Below are 19,659 nucleotides of genomic sequence, written 5' to 3'. Positions count from 1 at the left end.
CAACCAGCAGACGCACACACACATGCGGGAACAAAATTCCTGACAGGATTACGCGGTGGCAATCGCTGGGTGGAGAGTTGGATCAATACACCTGAGATGAGGGGGTGGAGCGGACCATTTGTCAAGTTGTGCAGGGGATTAGGGGAAACGCATGGAACAGCACGAAGGGGGCGGTAGTGTCAAGGGTATTTCCCATCAAGAGCGTTAATGTCACATGAATAACTGCAGTTTTAGATCACTGCAAAGGAGAAAAACATAGGCTGCTCTGTAGGAAGGGCTATTAAAAGATGGGGAAAGTTGAGGTGAAGGACTAAAGTGGGAGGGTTTGAACTAATCAGCCCCTCCCAGATGTTAGGGTAGCAGGCAAATTCTCTGCCAATTACGTCCTGAACGTAAGGGCATGAGCAGAGTGGTGTAAATAATTTATGAAGTAAGCGGGAGTTATCAGATAGGTAGGATCAACGTGAGACAATGTGGGGGGAAAGGGGTGTAGGAAGGTGAACACATGTCCCACTTCACTCCACTTGCTGTTAGGTAAAAAGAGAATCTCACTTCACAAGACAAGCATGTGAGGGGGAAACCAGATAAGCGCTGCGTCTACATAGATTTTCGCTGCGCTTATTTTAGATCTCACACGGACAATTTACACGCCGCAGAAATACTATCGCTCAGCCCTCGCTGTGCAGTGAATAATTTCTAATTAAGCTTCCCTATCTCCACAGCGCTCGGTGTAATTAATGTTTCATGAGGTGTGAGACCCCGTTAATGACTGAAAAGGCAATTAAGCAATGTCTTCTCTGTTTTCTTTCCTTGTCACTATCTTGCCACGTTTGTGCTGTGGCACATCATACACACACACACACACACCCCTACTCTCTTACTGTTGAAATTTGCACACACAAACAATTGTCACACAAAGAGCCTCTTGAACCTTTCCACTTTTGGTCATGTTATACCCTCAAGCATCAATGTGTTTCATCGGGATTTGATGACAGATCAACACAAAGTAGAACATAACTGTGAAGTGAATGGAGAAGTATTCTCACTCTTTTTGTTTATGTTTTTACAAATCAAGTCTTTTGGGGCATGTCTCTACTACCCTAGCAGCTACTTTTTAGACTCCTATTCTTTCAAACCAGAAAAGGAATTAGACCAGAGGACTCTTACTTACACTTATCTACCAACCTTGAATAGGAGCATCTAGTTTATCTACTTTGGATCAACATTATTATCTTTTCTTCTTTTGCTCTTTCCTTTGGTTTATTATTTTGTTTGTATTTTCTTTTAATTCCTGTAAAGCAACTTATCTTACATGTTTACTGTGTTGTAGCAATAGGTAAATGGGACTTCTTATAGTTTTTCTTTTTTTTTTCCAAAAAGAACTTTTTCTACTAGTAGGACCATGAAGCACATAACACCAGAAAAATGGATATCTGGAAATCATCATGGGTCTCTTGGCATCTTCTCTTATTGCTCTTCTTCTGCCCTGCAGTTGTACTATGCCCTTTCCATTTTCAGACAATGGATTGGAGAGTCTTTGTGAGCAGTTCAAAGCTTGGTAATTTTCTAGAGAGCTAAATCTGCTTTAAATTAATCCCAAACTTTATCTGTGACATGTCTACTGTGTTCCTAGGTCTTCATGAGGCAGTTTGTTCACTGATTTTCTCTAATAAATCCTCTGTTGCACATTCGGGCTGTATTAAATAGTCAGCTGACTTCTGAAGGCAATTGATTTCACTTTAATTATATTTGGAGGTGTCATGGTAAATAGGGACTGAACACATTAGTATTTACTAGTCAATGTTTTTGTAAAAACAAAACGAAAATACAACAAATTTCCCTACTATTTTAGAGGTGTACACTACTTTGTCACTATAAATCCTAAGAAAATACATTAAAAGCAAGATAACGATTTTAACATGGCGTAATCACAAAAGAGTTTTGAATATTTTAATAGCTGCTAGCTACCTCTTGATATGTCAGAAAACGGGCTGGTTTGCACAAGTAGCAGCTTGCAGATGGAGAAGCTTCTGTTAGGCAATAAGGGAGGCATTGCATCAGAGATAGGTGATGCATGCCATTGTCACACGGCGAGAGCGTCTTGACCTGCAAAGCGGGGGGTTACCACTTCATCCCCTCGCCACTTGCTCCTCCATCGTTTTTCCATCACAAGCCCCAGAAATGAGCGCAGCATCTCACCATGGCGGCAGCTCTCACAGTTTTGACCCCCCGTGGCTCATATGTAATACATGCTTACCCTCAAACATTTGCAACCCTTCACTCCCTCGCTTCCTCCCAGAATCCTTCTCCTTCATAACCCCCTAACTGCATTGTCCTTATTTGTCTCTCTCCGCCATTTTCTGTACTTACCGTCGTCTTTGTTGGTGCTGCCCCCTTTAGTTCATCATTTCACCTTTTGGTTATCGGTGAAACACCCGCCTGCTGCTTTAATAAACCTGCCTTTGTGTGAGTCAGGCACAAAATGAGCCAATTTCTGCCGCTGCTGAGGTGGTCATCAGGTGAAAAGAAGGCTGAAGATTAAGTTTGGGCAGCCCCTTCTGAGACGGCGGGCAGCCTCTTCGTTATCCCCATCCATCTGTTTATCCTTCCTCGTATACAGCCCCCTTAAATCACTCACATTTCAGGAGTTTATGAAAAGCGGACTGAGATGGTGAGGAATAAATAAGCAAAAAAAAAAAAAAAAGCACAGGAGGCTATAAATTGGTTTTTAGTATGGTGGTGCACTCGTATGAAAGCTCCCAGGTGTTAAGTAAACCCAAATGAAGTGGAGGAACCAATAAAAGCAGCTTCAAAGCTTCCCTATAATCTTGTCAGTTAGGAAGGACACCGTCTAGCCAACTGCAGGATTTTCCACTGATTGATATCATTCATATCGCCTCTTCATAGAGTACCTGCAGTTAAGCACATCCAACAGCCAGGAGTCTTATACTCTTCATGGTCAAAATGCGTCACCATATTAAAAAGAAAAAAAAAAAAAAAAGTGGGGCAGAGAGTGGCTTTAATGCATTAAGGTAATGCTGGAGTGTTTTCTTTTACAAGAGCAGTCTCTGAAAGTTTGGATCAGTTCCTGAAGTTGACATGGAGAAGTCCAATAAATTCCTTCCATCTTGCTGTGCATCAGCTCTGCAGGTATGCCATTAAGTAAATACTTTAGTGCTTTTAAGTGCTTGTCAACTGCAGAGATGGATGACAAAATAATCCTCTTTACGGTTTACAATGCATCAACATCGTAGGGGTAATTAAGACACAGCGCTGTCAGACAGATGGTGCATTGGGTGGACTGTCTATGTAAGGTCTGCTGACTTTCAGAATGCACATCTTCAGCTTTGATAGCTGTAGGACAACTTTAATTTGTTTGAAACTGTGATGCTTGAAATATATTGTTGTTTGCTGCCACGTCTACAAGCAGTCTTAAAATTTACAGACAACAGACTACATCTAAAATCTGTATGGGTTTGTTTGGCTGTACACATGAAAATCTTCAACTGAAATTTTCTTTAAAGCAACAAATTACATTTCACATTTCAGTAACCCTGAAGATAAGCCTCTACTAGTACAAGTACATATAGACGTTTAATTCTGTAACACAGAATTCTGAGAATATCTCATCCCAATGTTTGTCTTGTGATATCAGTCATGCTTTTTTCTCAAGATTGTTTTTTGTTAAAGGTCTTGTACAAGCCATGCTCTAATTAAAAGACTCGTATCAGTTTTCTTTTCCTTTTTCTTTTGTTTTACGATACTCTTTCAACTATTTTCAAGATTGTAGTTCACAATAGTTGCATTCATTTTAAAAAGAGTGAAAGGAAAGACTGGAGCCTGGAAGGCACCCAGGACTGTAGAAAAACTGCGATGCGTTGGAGCCACAAACCCGGCCATCGATGCATGACCAACGTCCATGCAGCTCAAGCCTCCAGCTTGAATTGAAATTCATAAACTGGAGACTTAGTGGCGATTTATTTGATGACGAGGAGAAGGTCAGGAGAACTTCAGCGATAGAGACTTAACAGGCCCCCAACCCAGAGATTTAAAAACACATTTGTCATATTGTTAATGTTTCTTTTCATGGTAGGAATTTTTATTTATTGTGGCACCAATAACTTCCAATGAATTATGTTACAAAACTTCAAAAACTAGTTGGATTGTCAGTTTGACTTTCGCTATTTTCTCCATCGTTGCTTACATGAGAGCATCAATAGAGGCTATAGTTGCTGTAATGCAATCGCAGCCATATAGTTACTTTAAAAAGACTGCAAAGAGATTTAGAGTAGTTTCTTTTATCAATTATCGCAGTAGTATCACAACATTTTTTAAATGTCTATATGTAAAAAAAAAACGGTCTATTGTGATTGCATTAAGATATTTTGATTAATAGTCATAGCATAATAATTTCAAACAATAAATCTTTGAATAATTTGAATAATTCCTGAATATGTGAAGGTCTTTCACAGTTTTCTTTTTTTCTTCTTCTTACCGTGTTTTACTTGTGCTCAATCCAGTGTTGAATGTGTTCCAATTTCTTTATGAAAAATAACAAAAATACGTTTTTACATAAAATATTTCAGCACCAACAAGGTGTTTACCAAAAACGCTGTAATCTAAAAATGTACTAGTGTACAGTAGACGATCTCCATTCACTCCTTCTCAACCATCTAACTCTTAAATTAGGGAAGAATTTTGCACTTCTTTCACCTGTTCATCTCCTGGATCAGAGCATCTTTACTCTGAAAGCACCAACTAGGGGTCTGACGAAGCTTCTTGTATAATCATGCTTGATCAAAGTGTCAGACCACCCAAGCCCCACTCTGACCTCTCGCCCTGCAGTTGCCCCTCCCCTCCTGTGCACACAAACATTGTGACTTGGCAGCAGCACCGGTGACCTTTCTAGGCTCCCGCAGATGAAGAAAGGCAGCCGAATTATTTTCAGCCCGTCATGCTCTTATCTGTGTCTGGCTGTTGTTTGTTTTAAATTACATGGAAGAATGACTACCAGGCATACCACGGTGGAGGAGAAGATTGAGGCAGAATAATGAAAATGAAGAAAGGGGAAAGGAAAGGAGGGGGGGCATGCTGTTGAAATTACAGCTGCTCTGCCACGCTGTGTTGAGCTGCTGTATCATATCTGAAATGTAAAATATTCTGAAAGGATTAGCTGTGACAATGTGTGCAGTCATGACTATAAATATAACCCATTCATTATTTCCTCCCAGGCTGAATTTAGCCCCAAGTTGCTAAGATCTTGCTTTTATGTGGTTTTCAAATCACCAGTTAAAAACCTAATTTATTGTTTCAAACGCTGGCCCACGTGTGGCAGTGTGGGCTCTATTTACTGATATCTGTGTTTTCCGTTCTACACACTTGCAGAAGTTCTTTTAGAGGAGCCAAGACAGTGTGTCCAGGATGAAAGAACTTGGATTCTGGTGGATTTAGAGGGGAAGTAAAATATGAGCATATAAAAGACTTATTTCCCTCAAAGTGGTACCTGAAATCTCTGCCTTGGTGCAACAAGAGAGGAAATAAAAGGCAAGCAGAGGGACAGACTGGGGGAGAGCTAATTGATAAGGGCTTTTTACTGTCACGGAAAGCCTGCTTTCCACTGAAGTAGGTATTTCGCTACAATGTTTTTAGAAAGTTGGACTTGTGCAGCTTGGTTGAGTTTGAGAGTTGTTTGACTAAGTGTATCTCGGATATAGCAAAAAGTAAACACTAAAAGGCATTGGTCTCAACCTTGATGGGGGACTGTTGCCTTTTAGTCTGATGTATCCTAAAGAAAAAAAGTTGAATATTATTGTTTTGTTTTGTTTTTTTTTTCTGGCTAGTGTTTGTGAAAAACACCAAATTTATAAATTATGGTTAAGAACATTTACAAGAAAACAGAGGTTCTAAGACAATATGGAAAAATTCACCCATCCATCCAAATATTTTGCAGATTTTGAATGTTTGGATTTATATTTATAGTGTCTGTGACTACGGTTTTTGAGAAAACTTTGAATTTAGACATGAGAATGTGTAGAAAACCTCAAAGGCAGACAGACACTTGTTGATTTTACATTTCCACAAATGTTTTATATATCAATCAACAATGCTCTCCAAAATTCTTCTCAAGATTTTACGACCATGCTAACGCTAATGTAGCTCCAGATCGCTGCTTCCTATATTTTCTAAAAGGTTTAACTGTGTGGTCCCCTAAAAAAAATCTGTCAAACTTCAGCTGCTAACTCAAAGTGCTATACGAACAAAACCCAACAGTTCAGCCAAAGTTTGAATTCAGGCAGTTTCACATTTATTTCTTTATGATGATAAAAAAAAATATTTATATATGGAAAACTTTTTCTTAAGTTCCATTGAATCAAAAATGTGTTATTCAGTGGAAAAAACTAAAGGAGGCTGCTTGCTTAAAAGTGTTTTATGTGCATTATCACACAGACAAAGCAGCACCAGAGTTCTCTGTGACTCCAAATTCCTGTTTGAACCTTCTTGCATTGAAATTATTATTAGCCCATTTAATTATGGAGACAAAGTTTGGCTTTATTTGTGATATCCTATGGAGCGATACCTGCATAGACAATATCTTTGTTATGTGACTTGCTGTGCACACTGATTAGATAAGATTGGCAGTATTGGAAAAACTGCCAAGGACCAAGCAGGTAGAAATTAGCCCCTGGGCTACAATTTGGCATATTTGCAAATCTTGTGTAGCGTTTTGAAAACAAAACTCTTGGTATTGATGATACATTTTTAGACAAACTGATGGGAGAGAGAGGATGCAATTGACAGAAGGAAAATACATCAGCACACCACACAGACAGCCCCGCTCATAAAAGATCATCAGTAAGACGTTAATCAAATTTATTTTGCTTGGAGGAGTCACATTTTGGGAATGCGTGATGCCTGGTTTGTATATTCTGGAGTTGTCACAGGCGTTAGGCATGAGGTTGACTGCTGTGATCAGTCTGAAGATGAAAGTTTTTATACATCCTGCTAAAACTTGTAGACTTTGCACGGTTGAGGTGCTCGTGTTGGGAAGGTCTTTGGAAACGTCTCTCTTTCTTGTTTCACCAAAACTGTAACGTTAGTGGTTTACTGTTCCAAGAAGTCTGTAGCAGACGAAACATATTTAATGAAATACTGCTTGAATATTTTTATGTAGGAAATAAATGCTTATCGGTTTCCTAAAACATGTTTCAGGAAATTACAAGCATTTATTAAAATAGTGTTGTTACCTGCATAATGTCAAGGAAATTCATGTTCAAACCAGATTTGAAACCACTAAACATAAACAATACAATTCCTAATAAAATCTAATGCTCAATAATTATAGTAACTTACAATATTGCCACATTTTGACACTTTAAGTCTATTTTCTCATGTTCTGACTCAAGAATCCTGGCCACCTATGAGGCTTGCTTGTGTCTTTCAGTAGCAGCAGTGCTTCACTTCCTCCTCCCTCCCTTTGGGATCACGCATGCTTGGTTTATCCACCACATCTCTAATTGTCACTGAGGGGGCTCCAACACTCGTTACATGAAGCTCAGTACAAGCCACAATGGACATTTCTGAGAGTAAATCCAACATCAGGGAATTAATTAGGCAGAAAACAAGGGGTCATAGGAGTACTAATGACAGAATAACAAGGCACAGGGTTTTTATTTTCTGCTCAGCAGACATAACACATATTCAAAGACATGGAATGCTAATTAGGTTTAGAGTTTAGGCTCATTTATGACAATATTTATGTCTGTGATGACTTTTTATGCATAGTTTTAGCAAAAATATTAATTACATTGGGCTTGTTAATGTTTTTGAGAATTATTTTATTTTATTGTATTGTCACCAAGCAATGATGACACTACCACTTTTTTTAGACTTCCTCTTTATGAGAGGTGCTGTTAATGCCACTGAGTGTGGAAGTCCACTAATAAAATTAGACACAATTACAGTACTGAAGCATTGCTGCAGCTTTAGTACAATGAACAACATTTTTAGTGATTTTTATATTTAAATGAGCAGTTTATTACAGATTATAAAAAAATATAAAACATGTCGACACAGTGCCCTTATTCTCAGCCAAGCTTAAAAGGGACCTATTATGTAAAATTTACTATTGCATTGTTTTTGTACTTCATTTTGCGTCTCAGTCAAGCACTTAAGGTTAGTTAAGTGCTTAGACTAAAACAGTCTAAGCACTTAAAAAACATTCAGCCATTTTCTGACAATAAGTCAATGTTTTTTGGTGTCTGGAAAACGAGCAGTTTCAAAAACCTACCAATTACAAGGTCACCAATCTGCAGGCACTTCCTGGCAATATGTGATAATGTTATTAACTGTTCTTAGCTATAGTTTTGGGGTGCACGTTTACAAGCAATACTCAGGCCTGGCTACTGCCAGACTTCTAGAATCAATAAATTACTTAAATAGAACCTGTACGACTTCATGAAGTAGGCTAAGAGTTTATGATGATTCTTCAAAAAAGTGACATGGCTGCTGTTTGGACTCAAACCTTTTGAAGTATTGCTCTTTTTAGTTAAAATTTAGGATGTTTCGCATTAAGGTTAGTTAAAGATTACCTAACTGAGCAATCACAAAAAAGTTAATAAATATTGTCTGATCTCTACATGTTTTAAGCCTAAAGTAAACATCACACCTCCTCAGTGTGTCATCAGATTCAGCAGTCTTCTCATGAAGAATCTCTCATTTCGTTCAAGTGTGTTGAAACGGGGGATGCATCTAAAAGATGGAGGGCAGCAGCTCTTGTTCCACAAACTTTGGAACAAGTTTTGACCTTTGGGAATTAAATGCAAATCCCTGTCACAACTTTCAGATTTTTTTTTTTTTCTATCAAGTTAAATATTGTGTACTTTATGGTCAGTATTGCATGTTTCCTTGTTTTTATTCAATCACCAAAGAAATTATGTAAATCAAATGCCGAATGTCTACTAACTCTGTTCCAGATTTGGTGATGGCTACACGGTGATCGTGCGTGTCGGCGGCTCCCCTCCTGCCCTCAAACCAGTCGAGGACTTTGTCCAGCTGACTTTCCCAGACAGCGTTCTCAAGGAGAAACACCACAACACACTCCAGTACCAACTCCCATACACACAGGGAGCTTTGGCCAGCATCTTCAGCCACTTCACCAGCAATCAGCACAGGCTGGGCGTGGAGGACTACTCTGTGTCCCAGACAACTCTGGATCAGGTAAAACATTTTAAAAAAAATTTGCCTCACTTTATTAATTAAAATCTTTTCGTCTTGTTTTAAATCATGGATCATGCATGAAATGTGTGAATGAAAGCAGGATTAAATGATAGGATATGCTTCCACATTTTCATGTTAAATTTGCTTACAGACTTAAGTTTTGAAAAGTTTCTGCAAATGTTACACAAAACTTATACATAACACTGTGTGCATAAAATCCGTATTGATTTGAGTCTGCCTACATACCTCCAGCTTGAAATGGGTCAGACACATAAAGTCATAGTTTTGGTTTTGTGTGCACTTTTGACATTATTCTTCTAAACTATCAACATTTTTCAGCTCAACTTTTAATATTTCATTAGTTTCCTTTCATTCAATTTACTGACGGTGTAAAGTGAGTCTCATTTTTCACACAAGAGACTGAAAACACATTTTTGTTGTAGTAGTACATAATAAAAGAACAAGTCTTTACTTTAGGAAGTTACTTTGGTGGTGATTGATTTTCTATTACCCAGATTTATTAGTACAAACTCCAGAGCTTCACTTTTGTCCTCGTGGGGAAGTTCTTCGGGAGTGCATTTTGACAAATAAATGATGATGTTGAGAATGATAAATATTTTCTGTGTTTACGCTTGAGAGCAAACTATTGATTTTTAGCTAGTTTTACTGTACAAGGGAGACATTTTGACCCCGAAATTCTTCTTCCTGAAATAGACTGATATTTACCAATAATTCTATATTAGCTCAGTTTATTGGATTACTACTTCAACAATCCATCAGTGGTGCACTCTAGGAATTTTCAAGTAACCAATAGCACTTAATAGCCAAGAAAGTTTTACTGTACCGATCTCATATCTTGACGTCTGCAGACGCATATAATGTCCGTCATATTTTAAATGTTTTCCCATCTCCACACACTTGACTTAAAGTATTGATTAACATGCTTCTGCAGCGTTTTGTGGCATGCTTGGGAGGGAATACAATCATTTGTTTTAGAGCAGAGACATGCCTGAAACGTGACAGAGAGCCGTGATGACCAGGATTGAGAACCATTCTTCTAGATCATCTTGAGTCTTCTCTTATGTTCTCTGTTCTTCAGCTCACCTCACAGGTTTCCTATAGGATTTACCTCTGTTCATTGCAGAACGATGATTTTATGTCCAATGATCAGATTTTTGTCTATTCACCCATTTAATTTTGAATCAGTATCTTCTGAAACACACATTGATGACAAGTCCCTTGTGACAGATCTTCTGCATCAGATACTTTATACTTTTCTGCATAGTCATCTTTTCTTTTTACTTCATGCCAGACCCACCAGAATTGTCTGTTGCCAAAAAGCTAAATATTTTTTCCCGTCAGGCCAAAGCACACAGTTTTTGTAGGGTTTATCTGTCAATATTTTGTACATCTTCTTAAGAGAATACTTTGTCTTTGCTGACCATTCCTCTTTCCACAATCTCTGTAGATCCTCCACAGTCCTGAGTCCCTCTATTACACTTGTTTCATTTCTGCATTAATCAGCCATGTGTTTTTGGATCCTGATCGAGCTGTACTGTATTTTCTTGCCAATATAAAATATTTGTTAGAGAAACCTGATCCAATGCTGCATCAGACTTTTACCCCTATCTGAATTAATGTATGTAAAGTTATGTTGGATTTATCAAATTTATTTTGTGCGTGATTATTCTGCTGCATTAAGAGATTAATTTATTTCTTATTTACTTTAAGACTTTTGACACGTTTTCAGCTGATGTGCCCAAAAAATGCGGGGAGTGCTTTATATATCTTCTCTTTATTTCATCCCAAGCGCTGCAGCTTTTTGTTGAAAATAAGCTGAGTACTGGATGCCTCAGACTGTCTTCACCTTGTGTTTTTCCTCGCGCCCCCAGAGGTCTGATACAATCAGGCAGTGAGTGGTGAGTGTGGGTGTGATTGGTCTTACAAACCCTCTATTAGCTCCACAGCAGATGACCAGACGGGGAGGTGGGGATGACTTCTCGTAGGTCTGGAAAGGTCATGAGTCCACCTCGCTGAGAGAGGAGCAAAAACAGACACAGATGGGAGGCATCTTTACGGTCTCTCTGCTGTATTTTAATCAAATTATCTGCGCCGTATAAAGGATGCTGCAGCAATATTAAGAATTTTACTGTCAGAATTTTATGAACACGATCCCCATGTGGATGGCTTGTAATTTGGGATGAATGCCATCTTTGCGGGTATTATTTGTGTAAAATACATCTTTCAGGAATCATTTAGTCATCTAATTAAGTATTTAAAACATACATCAGAAAGTAAATGCTTTAATTAATTTTTATGGTAAGCGTTTAACTCGAGCCGTGTTTCAACTTCAGCCGTACTGCAGCTGCTAACCTTGAGTAGTCTCTGAACATTTGTTTTCAGCTGCTGCAGTTTGTGCTCTGGTCAATATTTACCAGATAAAAGGCAGTAAATAAATCATACCTAAACCAGCAGGTCAGGGTGTTATAACACAGAGGGGATTGGGGTACAGAGCCAATAGAGACCCAGACAGTCACCTTTCAGCTGCTGATTTATACAGCGCAGCCTTGACCTATAGTATAACACCCAACGTGCACTACAATTAATATTGATCGACACGGCCAACGGCTGCGGCGGTGATGGTGATTGTGGGGACGGTGCGGATCTCAAAGGAGAATGTGACGGTGTCACTTGTCTTTCAGAGAACAGTCTGGGTCCAGAAGACGAAATGTTATGACAATATTTGGAAAATTGTTCAGATTTGTCACCAAAGCAGGACGAGTAGGAAGGAAGCAAATAGTTTTTTTTCCAAATGTGTCATGCATTGTTGCTAAAGGTACTATGCTCAGTTTATGTTGATATTATTGGACCGTGAAGCAGTTGTTACTGTAAAGACGTGGATAGATAAGAATGTGGGGCCATTAGCAGAAAAATAGAGTCCAAGAACACTTTTCATGCAGCCTGTTAAGGGTGGGACTGATCGTCTTTTATTGCTTTATGCCAACATTTTGCTTTTTTGCCAAATTAATATTTGTTTATGAGGATTCATGCAAGAACAACAGTCTTGGCACTCCACTGCTATTGCTTAGCTTTTTTTAGTACACATAATGTGATATAGTTTTGGCCAGTATGAATGAGCAGATGGAAACATATATTATCACTGACCGTGGAAAGATGTGAAATTGCTTTCTTGGATTAACTTCTAACCATTGCTTGTGGTAAATGCTGCATTTCTGGAATAGTTTATTTTCAAGTTTTCTCTATAAATTGTCTAAAACAGATTACTTAGATTATAATTCCGATAAACAACAATACTAATTTTACCAAACATTTCCTGATGGCCCCGACACAAAGTTTAGGACGAATCACTAATGAAAAGGGCATCTTCAGGCCCTCAAAAGAGCACATGACCAACAGCCATGATGCATCCTCAGGCACAGCCGTTGAAGGCCTGAAAATGACCTTTTCTTGGATCATAATATGGCTTCAAGATACAAGCGACAGACTGTGGGTTCATGTGGACATTTCATTTTGATGTTTTTTCAGGCTGAAACATCTATAAATGGGTGAAATCAACATCCCCTGTTGGGTACCTGGGATTATTGCTTATAGATAAATGGGAAGATCCAAATCAAACTTATTCTACTGATTGGACTATATATTTCTGTCTTTTTTGCAGCTTGAAAAAGCTGCAAAAAAGCTTTTTCAAGCTGCAAGAAAAAGCTTGTCTCGATAGGGTATAGAAAAGTTTGTTTCCTCTTAAATAACTTGTAGCATCTCTGCGCTTCATCTGATTTCATTCTAAGGGCCTCACAGGTACTAAAATTAGTACATTAACAGTATCCACACAGAACAGTAATATGGATGAAGGTAGACATGGTGCATTCATGGGTTAGATAAAGATCTTTAAAACATTTTTTGACTGACCCGTGAACCGAGCTAAAAAAATGTTTCTGATTCCAGTCATCAAAAAATTTCCCATCTGATTTCTAGGCTTAAGCCGACATCCTGATCACTAACTAAAGGTTTTTTTCTATTTTTCCTTTGTGAAGTGAACTCCCAACCTAGAACTTTGCATCAATACATTAGTGTGTTGGCAGATTGTGTGTATGATCTCTAGATAAATCCCTTTGCACTCTGCAGCATGTCCTTTGTTATATAACAGAGGTTAATTGTGTAAATGACGTCCTTCCCCTCCTGCGTTATGCCTCAGTGGTCTCCAAATCAACACCTGAGTTTACCCTCCGTAATGTAATTAATGCCTGTATCCATCTGTTATCACAGAAATGCCACCGAGTTGCACCGGTGCATGATGTTCATGTCATTCCTGGATACATAAATAAAAGGGAATATTAGGGGAAGCGAAAAAATAGGACTCATCACAGCACAAGATGTATCCACTTTCTTTTTATCTTTTTCAGTCAAAAGTGCTGCACCATGCAAGACCTTTCCAGCTATTGGTCTTATGGAAAGTTAAACACAAACACTACTTGGATATTCTGCTGGATAACTGCGCAGCCTTGAGTGTGAATATCAAATTCTGAGCGTGCCTCGGCATATCAAACCGATATCAGCCAGCAGCGGGGTCAGAGATGCCCACAGAGATGGGCAGAGAGGGTATTTGTTGCTACTGTCATTCTTATCCTCTTACTCACTGTCATCTGACAAAATGCTTTGACAAGCCTGACCTTGATGCACAGCGCTGAAGAGTTGACGTCAGTCTTGCGTACTTGAGCTATAGCGGCTTTGCTGCTTGTTTCTTAGTTATGATTTTTCCCAGCATACAGCGGTCACATGACACACGCAGATTTATCGTTTGAGCTAATTTTGTCTCTTTGTTTTGGAAACGCAACAAGATTTAAAATCCTGATGACGGATGAGTTTATCTCAGAACTGGACCTCAATAGTATGTGTCTGACTACATCCATCTCACCAGTTTATCTGACGTAAAGCAACCCCACAACATGATACTGCCACCGCCATGTTTTAAGCGTAAACGGTGGCCCTTCTTGCATTCCTGTTGTTGCTCTTTCTTGGAAGTGTCATCTTTGAATATTCATTTCATTACTCTTTCTGTCAATTTATAAAATATTCCTGATATAAACTTCCTCAAAACTTTATCCCTAACCCATCTATGTTGAATTAACTACTTCTAAAAAATATTAGGCTACTTCTAAAAATATTTAGTTGCACTCTATTTTTTTTTTTTTTTGAGAGAGAGTTCAGAGTAGAGAGGCTGAATAGAAGCACACTCCCCCACCTTCCAGGAAAACATTTTGAAATCCATAAATCATCATAAAATCATGCGGTAGTTTTGTTGGTCTATCGTAAAATCCGTCTAAAAATACATTGAACTCAAGGGGTGTGAAAACCACAAATTGATCCTTTGATTTATTTATGTTCCAACAGGTTTTCATTCTACTTTTCCACCGATGCAAGTTTTGAGAAGTTTCTCCTTAAACATAAATCTGAACATGAGCACTTAAAACTTTGTGGACAACTGATACTAAATATTTATCTTGGCTCAAAAATGCAATCAGATACCTGACATTTAGATGCTTTATTTATTTATATTTCGTATTTACGTTCCTCAGAAAATAAATCTTGTTACATTGATGTACTCCTCCGTCTGACCTCAGTCCATTCATTTTCTTTAAAATAAAAAGCACACAGTTCTTCCTTCTCTGCCTCAGCCATTTTATCCTCCTGGCTTTTTAGTACTAAGCTGCAACATGTGCGCTCTGAAAGGCACAGAAAGGCAAATACCATTTACCAAAGGAGACACTGGTCCTGTTAATGCTCTGTGTTAGCCGTCAGGACTTGTGTCCAGGGGATGTTTCAGGTTCCCAACATATAACTGCTAATAAACGGAGAGTAATTAAAACATACACAGCTGAGCTAATCACCACATTTCACACCGTTCCCTGAACCAATTTGCTGAAGCTCTCCCTCAGCAGCCGAGCTCATACAACACACCTCGACCACATGGTCCAAAAGTGAGAGTTGGCAGGTCTGAACAGAGCCGCGCTGCACTTAGCACATGGGCCTGAAGTGTTTTCTTTGTGGATACCTGAGCAGAAATAAGCAGACTTTCTAATTAAATAAAAGGTTCTATTAAGAAGCATTTTTACAATAAGGAATTAACTCTCCAAACACAACTTTTCTTCTTTTTTTTTTTTTAACTCAGCTTTGTCAATTTTTGTTTGTCATCATTAATTTTACATTTCTTTATTTTCTTTACATTTTCGTATAAAAACTTCTTTTTCTGTATATATTTCTGAACTGAACTTTCTTGTAATGTTTTCCAGTTTTTTTTTTTACAGCTTTATTTCTATTTACTGTCATGATAACAGTAAGATGTCTGACCACATTTTCCAAAGTGAATTCACAAAATGTTCTCATTGACAAATTACATATGTCAGCATAATTAACATTTATTCTTTTAATAATGCTGTTGCAGATACAAAAAATAAACAATAGGCTGCAGATTATATTCATTAGTTAATTAAAACAGAATAATGCTAACAGAACTCTCTTTCCCAGTTATCAGTGTTTCATGAAACAAAAGAATATATTTCAGCTCAGTACAACACTGAAGTGTTCATCTGGTAATTCAAGCCCTGTTGCTCAAGTTTATTTGCCTCCTAACAGAGCATATTTTGTGACCATAAAGAGCATTTTAATTGATAGAAACTCTGAGTCTCTGATAGGATTGGTCTAGATGACTATTCTTTTTTCTTTTTTTTTCCTTATCCCCATAATTTTAAAAGCAGCCTCATAAATCACATGCTTTTACTTTCACACAGCCATTGAAATCCATTTAATGAAAAAGCAATGCTCTTATCATTTTATACGATCCTCTTTGCTGCTTTTGCTCTGCGGAGTAAAAGTTTTTTGCCGTGCCATTACCGCTGAAGCTGGCTGCGGCGAGCCTGGTGTTTATACGGCACAATGAAACCCGCACAGCTTTTTTTTCTATTTTTATGAAAGCCATAGGATTGATTTTGTCTTATAATATATTGCCATCACAGAGAGGAGAATGATTGTTTTATTCTCTTTCTCAGCTGGTCATAGATGTCAAGCTGACATTCACTGTGTGAGTCCAGACGTCTGCTTGATGCCTCGTGGCCTTTGTACGGCAACTCATTCACATGAAAGCTGCCAGCTGAATCACTGTTTCTGGCTTTCTTTTTTTTTTTTTTTTCAAAACCAGGAGGAAAGAGGAGAGAAACTTTATATTGAGAAATGGAATTTGTCTTGATTTTTGTCGATGTGTTGTTGATGTTTCAGGTCTTTGTGAACTTTGCACGCCACCAGCATGGGGAGGATGACTCTCAGGCCTACAGCAACCCAGTCGACGTCACAGACGAGCTGCCAATGAGGTCGCTGCGGGCCTCCCGGGAAGCGGAGAACGCCTAATGGAGAAATCTATGTACTGTACCTGAATGAATCGGCAATAAGTCTCGAAAAACAGTTTTTATTGGCACCAGCACAATAATTGGATTCTTAACAACTACTACTCAGATTGTTCTGCGAAATCAGGCTTCCTGTAGACGCGTATAGAAAAACACATCATGATCAGGGTTTTTAAATTTATTTATTTCAACATTTTATTGCAATTTGATATTTGAATTCTCCTCTGTGCTTCTAAATTTGTGTTAAAAACTAAACAGTTGCTCTAATACTATTACTTGACGTTGCTTCTTTCTTTATCAAAAGGAATTACATTTTTAGTGCGTTTACAGTTGAGTTGTTTTGAAGCTTTTTCTAAACTTGTGTTCAAGTGTAAAAAGGATATTGGTAAAAATGACAATCTTTTATTTTAAAAATGAGAGCGCAACACTAAACATATCAATTTCAACTTAAGTGGAGTGACTCTACTGGCTCTTTAAAACTGTGTACATTTCAAAGATTTGTGCTGTATTTGTAGCACATGAACTTTCTTTTTCAAAGGTTTACAGACCGAAAAGAAAGCAGTCTGTTTTGAGATTTGTTGCTGATCATTACATACCTCAGGCCTGGTCATTGAGCCAAATCTTCCAGCTGATGCATAGATAATTGCACAGCATCTAGGACGCCTTATTTTGTTTGAAGTCGTGTGTCGTCTGTTTACATTCGATGTAATTCAGTCGGTTGTGTTGCAAACACCATGTGGGAATGTTGAAGCGACACAATCGCCTACATGCGCAGCAGCTTTATTTGCTGACAGGCACTCCAGTAATAACTTTCAGACAACAAATGACATCTGTGGAATGCATTTGCATTGAACGTCTGAACATTTTCAGTCAATTAGAGGCATGTTGAAGGACTGACTCTGAGGTTACTGCAAAGTCAAGTAGGTGTCAACATGTTAGTTATTTAAAGAGGACGGCATATCCTCTGTGTGCCTACATGCGTTTACACACAGCACTTTTCAAAGCTCTCGATGCTGCATTGGATGCAGCAGTCATTCATGTAAGAGACCATAATGTTTTTATGAAATCATCTGGAGATGTATATGGCTGTGTGAGCCTTAGAAGGTTTAATTTTGTTTTACTTTATTCCTTGACGATTTATTTCTGCTATATTGATTTATGTTCGTATTGTTTTTAAAAGGATATGCTAGTTTAAGTGTCAGATTGACATTTTCACATTAATGCCCAGACAATGTGTGAAACAAAGAATGTATAATAAAAATGAATGCATTGTCATTATATGTGCGCTTTAAACATCAACAATTTAATATTTCTATAAGACAATGTGTTGATTCTAATACAGTGCTTTATGTCAAAATTAAAAAAACGACTCATCCTTAATTGTGATTGGTTTTGATCTTTATTTGATTCCGTAAAACAGAAATGACCAAAAACATTCATGTTAGCAATATGTTATGATTGCAACTGTTACTTAATTTTGCCCTTGTTGCTGTTACCATCCTTGCCCTGGCTTCCAGTCTCTTCAATTCAATTCAGTTCAGTTTAAAGATATTCTATTTATCCAGTATCGAGTGTTGCCAGGTTGGATGGGTTTCCGCCCAACTGGGCTTCGATTGATCACATTGGGCTGGGAAAAAAAACAAAAAAAAACAGCTTTGAGCAAGTTGTTAAAATTTGAGCTGTTTTTCACAAAATTTGGCAGATTTTTAGGACGTGTTTATAGGAGAATTACATCAAAGTAGTTGTCTTTATGTGGCAGAAAACCGTTACATTTTAATAAAAGGCCATGTCTTTGCACTCATTTCATTTACTTTGAAGTGTCTAGAAGATGTCGAATATCATTAGTGATTAATAGTCACTGGTTAATCAAGTGTCACTTTTTAGTAACTTTGTAAAACTGAAATCCCAGTTTAAAAAGATGTCACAAAAAACAGAGGTCTTGTGTTCCAAGAGTCACGTTAAAATATGGTTAATAAAATAAAGAACAATGGAAAACGTTAATTGAGGATTACAAATCATGTCGCCTGTCACATCTACAGAGGAAGTCAATGACCTACAGCACATCCATCCATCCATTTTCTAACACCCTTGTCCCTCGTCGGGTCGGGAGGTGCTGGTGCCTATCTATCTCCAGCTAATGTTCCGGGCTAGAGGCAGGGTCACCCTGGACAGGTCACCTACAGCACATCTTATATGTAAATGTATAGTAATCTCATAGTAGCGCTTGTGTGAATGTCTGACTAAGGAAATATCCTACGATTAATGTGGCAGATGGTATAGTAAATATATATAATATTGTAAATCCCCACTGATCTGAAACAGGTCAAGCTGTTTTTCCACCACGTTGAAACTCTAGAATTGGTAGATGGTGCGATTTCTTCATACCATAAAAATATTGCAAGTGTTTTGTCAATACAATAACTTTTTTTTTCATTTTTACAACTTTGTTTTGCACATGCATAAACACTCTGCCTTGCCTGCAAAAGTATTTTATTGAAGAGGCTATTAATGATTCTTTAGATGAACAAATAAAGGCCTTTTGTCGAGGTTTACACTGTGTGCTCCCTTGTGACTCTGCTTTTCCACTCAATACTATTCTCTCTACTCAAACTGCAAAAGAAAAATGCTGCCCTGCAGAAACAGTTTTCCTGTTCAGGTAATATTTTATTTGCTCACTGTTTCCTTAGTCATTAATTTCCCGGTCCCTACCCACTTTCAACATCTTCATGTGTTGCAAAACTAACTTTTCAGTTGATTTTCGAGTTCTAAACAACATTCTTGTGCGGTTTACTTGCCACATCGGGAGTCCTAATAAAACCTTGATACCCTCGTCACATACTTTGCGGTTTGCTTGTGGAGCTTAACATAGTTTGCATTCTTTGTTAAATCCTCGAATGGCGATATTGTGTGTTGCAAACTATAGTGAATCTGTTTAGGTTCTGAATATTTTTCCAAGACAAAGTGAATCAACATTTGCACAAATTGTAATACGACTCTGAATTAATGTTTGCTCACAGTTCTATTTGTC

General features: G+C 38.0%; 1 protein-coding gene across 4 annotated transcripts in view; it reads left to right on the top strand.

Moving 5' to 3' along the window:
* LOC111610924 (ATP-binding cassette sub-family A member 1-like) overlaps nucleotides 1–18,011 on the top strand; it is a 222,433-nt gene extending 204,422 nt beyond the window's left edge. For all 4 annotated transcript variants that reach the window (XM_023346037.1, XM_023346038.1, XM_023346039.1 and 1 more), the window contains exons 49-50: nucleotides 8,973–9,216; nucleotides 16,507–18,011. In XM_023346037.1, the coding sequence (XP_023201805.1) occupies nucleotides 8,973–9,216; nucleotides 16,507–16,635 (373 nt within the window). In that variant the 3' untranslated portion in view covers nucleotides 16,636–18,011. The remainder of the gene's footprint in view (nucleotides 1–8,972; nucleotides 9,217–16,506) is intronic.
* The last annotated feature ends 1,648 nt before the right edge of the window (nucleotides 18,012–19,659 follow it).

The sequence above is a fragment of the Xiphophorus maculatus genome, chromosome 14, assembly GCF_002775205.1.
Source record: "Xiphophorus maculatus strain JP 163 A chromosome 14, X_maculatus-5.0-male, whole genome shotgun sequence".
Lineage (NCBI taxonomy): Eukaryota > Metazoa > Chordata > Actinopteri > Cyprinodontiformes > Poeciliidae > Xiphophorus > Xiphophorus maculatus.
This window is presented reverse-complemented; position numbering and strand designations above follow the sequence as displayed.